The 3,514-nt window shown below is 41.2% G+C and overlaps 1 protein-coding gene across 1 annotated transcript; it reads left to right on the top strand.

Moving 5' to 3' along the window:
* The first annotated feature begins 337 nt into the window (after positions 1-337).
* On the top strand, positions 338-742 carry LOC112803819 (protein MAIN-LIKE 1-like). Its single transcript, XM_025847277.1, has 2 exons — positions 338-397; positions 467-742. Exons 1-2 carry the CDS (start codon positions 338-340, stop codon positions 740-742), a joined length of 336 nt encoding a protein of 111 aa, XP_025703062.1.
* The last annotated feature ends 2,772 nt before the right edge of the window (positions 743-3,514 follow it).

The raw sequence follows: 3,514 nt of genomic DNA, 5'->3' as shown, positions 1-3,514 counted from the left end.
TGAGCTCATTGATGGGAGGCTTGATCGAGTGGTATGATTTTTTAACTTTTTTTTTTAATTTTACTGTATTGAATAAAAAGTGAACTTGCTGTTATATTTCTTCACGGTACCTTTTTTTATTAATTTATTTTTTTCCGTTTGGTAGGCGCCTCGGATCTTGCGCACCAGATGGAATCTAATGACACGGTCGCTAGAGAAGATTAGGCCATATCTGAGATGAGCCGGGTTTGAGTACGTGGCTTATATGGTGGAGTTTAAGCACGACTAGTCGCTTGCCTTGGCGTTGATAGAGAGGTGGAGGCCTGAGTCCCATACATTTCATTTATCGCGCGGGAAGATGACTAAAACTCTGCAGGACGTGGCCTATCAGTTGGGACTCAGGATTGACGGTGATCCTGTGAGTGGATGCATAGGTGGGTGGGAGTAGCACCATCAGGGACGGACTATTGAGGAGTTATGTGAGCAGATTCTGGGTGTTGTTCCCATCCCAGAGAACAGACAGTCACAGACGAAGTGGACTGTGAAACTCACTTGGTTCTACAACATGGTTTGTGGAGAGCTGGAGCAGGATGCCTCAGAGGAGCGCCTGATGAGGTACACGAAAGGATACATCATGCAGTTGATAGGGGGTATCCTCTTTCCAGATGCATTTGACTCTCGGGTGCATATCAGGTGGCTTCCCCTGGTGGAGGATCTTGATGCGTGTGGCCGGTTGTCGTGGGGTTCGGCTGTGCTGGCATAGCGAATAACCACCGAGGAAGCTAGTTGTATGACTCCTCCCAATCGCCATATATTTTAGCGATGGCTCTCTGTTTTGTAAGCCAAACCTTTCTGTACGACGTTGAAGAATTGAAGATTGATGGTTTAGAAGTTATAGTAAACTCTCGTTGTAAGTATAGTTACTAAACCAAGCAATCAACCTTTCTTACAAACGTTTTGGTTGTCACAAGTAACAAACCCTTTTAAAATTGATAACCGAGTATTCAAACCTCGAGTTGTCTTCTCAAGGAATTGCAGGGTGGTATGTTCTTATTATTGGTTATGGGTTTTGTAAATTGGGGTTTTGAAAGTGGGGAACAAGTAAATTAAAGGACAAATAAAATAAATAATTAACTATAAAATAACTCTTGGCAAGATATGAAAATTCGGAAGTCCTATCCTAGTTACTCCTATAAGAATGGAAGTTAATCCCACTTAGTTAACCTTTGCGTAAGCAAGGGAAAGTCAAGTGAACCAATTGGTTGGATTTCCCAAGTTCTAGCCAAATCCTAAGGAAAGACTAGAGTTAGTGGAATTCCAGTTAATTAGCTGACATAACAATCAATCATGAATAGTTGATAACTCAAGAGCTTCCAGTTAATCAATTAAAGCCAATAATGTGGAAAGCTAAATTGAAATCATAAATATCTGGAATACCTCAAGTAACATTCATTCAAAGCAGTAAAATCTAACATGGAAAAGTTCATAAGCCAATTGGGCAACATAAATTAAATACAAATAAAAGCATTAAAGTATCTCAAAGTAGAAGAGAAGTCAAAATAAAGGATATTGAACCTGATATGAAGATGAGATAAATCCTAATTTCTAAAAATCCTAATCCTAAATCCTAAGAGAGAGGAGAGAGCCTTTCCCTCTAAAAACTACATCTAAAACCTAAAATTGTGAATTATGAAAGCATAATTATGAATGGATGCATTCCCCCACTTTATAGCCTCTAATCTGTGCTCTCTAGGCCGAAAACTGGGTCAGAAATGGCCCAGAAATCGCTGATTGTGAAATCTGGTCCGTATAGGTTGCGGCAAAGTGACGCGGAGGCGTCATCCACGCGTTTGCGTGGAATGAGATTCGCAGATGTGACGCGTCCGCGTGGAGCGTACGTTCGCGTCACCTATCTGTATGGCCACTATGGCGAATTATATATCAAATTGAAGCCCCGGACGTTAGCTTTCCAATGCAAGTGGAACCGCATCATTTGGATCTCTATAACTCAAGTTATGATCATTTTGGTGCGAGAGGGTCAGGCTGACAGCTTTTCAGTTCCTTCAACTTCTTGTATTCCTTCCACTTTTGCATGCTTCATTTCCATCCTCTAAGCCATTCTTTCCGTATAATTCCTGAAATCACTTAACACACATATCAAGGCATCTAATGGTAATAAGAGAGGATTACATAAAAGGAAATAAAAGCCAAAGAAGCATGTTTTCAATCAAAGCTCATAACTAGGAAGGCAAATACAAAACCATGCAAATAGTATGAAGAAGTGGGTAAAGAATAGATAAAAACCACTCAATTGAGCACAATATAAACCATAAAATAGTAGTTTATCAGACGCCTTGTAACCAAAGTGATTCTCCACACCTCCTTGTAGAACCCTGATGCTGATTGTTGGATCGGCCTTGACCATCATGAAAATGTGTTGTGCAATCACTTTCGAATCCAACCTACGATGATCTTGCCCCATCGAAGTTTGCATGCAAGTATGAGGACCAGTGTATCTCCTAACCTCCCACCTTTCTTGATTTTGGCGATATGATATAAGTATGCTCCAATTACAACCTGGTTCGAACTGGATACATCGTGCATTATACCTCCAATGGTCACTCTCTACTATTTTATACTCTGCAGCCCTCCTTAATATGCTGTACTGCTTAACTGCCAACATGACTTCTTCCTTGTTCCCAAATTGTTGTCCAACCTCAAAATCCTTGCTTGGGTCTTCTTCAGGACCTCCTTGGGTAAACGACCAGTCCGAGGTCATTGCATCGAGATTCAACCTCGTGAAATGATCTGGCCGGTCATATGGTCGAGAAATGACAGGCCGTGTCAGAGCAATCTGTGTCACCGTAGTAGTTCATCTCCTCTTCCTCCTCACCGTCATCAAGGATTTCGGGTGGTTCTTTCTCAGCATCATCTCCATCATCGGGGTTGACTTCATACTGCTCCATCATCGGATCTCTGATAGCAGAACCGTAATGACTTTCAAGCCCGTCATCCATTAAGTCAACGTTACGAACTTCAACATTAGACCCCTCCTGACTACCCTCGAGTGGCATATTTAGATCCACCATCGTCCTTCTGATAGTTCGTCTAACAACTCCACTCGTCGGACTATCATCGACAGTATCTACAGATGATTCTCGGCTACCAAAGTCAACAAGAAACACGTATAATTCCAACAGATGAATATTGGTCCATCGGTTGTGCCATGACCTTATAAGCCGTACGTCCTCGTCGTCACGCAACCGGCACCTAATTCAAAACAACAGAAATATCGCTCACAACGATGGTATGATATATATATACAAGTAACAGAGACAAAGACAACACAACTATAATAATATACCTTTTATAAAACAAATTGCCATCTAACTCGATCGGATATCTGTAGTAAATTTTTTTCACCTTTTTAGATTCCTGCTGTCCGACGGAATTCAATATCACATTCTTCAAAGCGGTTAAACTGTTGACTTCCGGTGTCATATAGATAATTATCAGTTGGCCCGATCTAAAGACA

Source organism: Arachis hypogaea, chromosome 5 (genome assembly GCF_003086295.3).
Source record: "Arachis hypogaea cultivar Tifrunner chromosome 5, arahy.Tifrunner.gnm2.J5K5, whole genome shotgun sequence".
Lineage (NCBI taxonomy): Eukaryota > Viridiplantae > Streptophyta > Magnoliopsida > Fabales > Fabaceae > Arachis > Arachis hypogaea.
This window is presented reverse-complemented; position numbering and strand designations above follow the sequence as displayed.

Coding starts and splice junctions, on each gene's coding strand:
- LOC112803819 (XM_025847277.1), top strand. CDS start 338: ATGACTAAAACTCTGCAGGACGTGGCCTATCAGTTGGGACTCAGGATT. Junction 398..466: donor TCAGGATTGACGGTGATCCT/GTGAGTGGATGC, acceptor TTATGTGAGCAG/ATTCTGGGTGTTGTTCCCAT.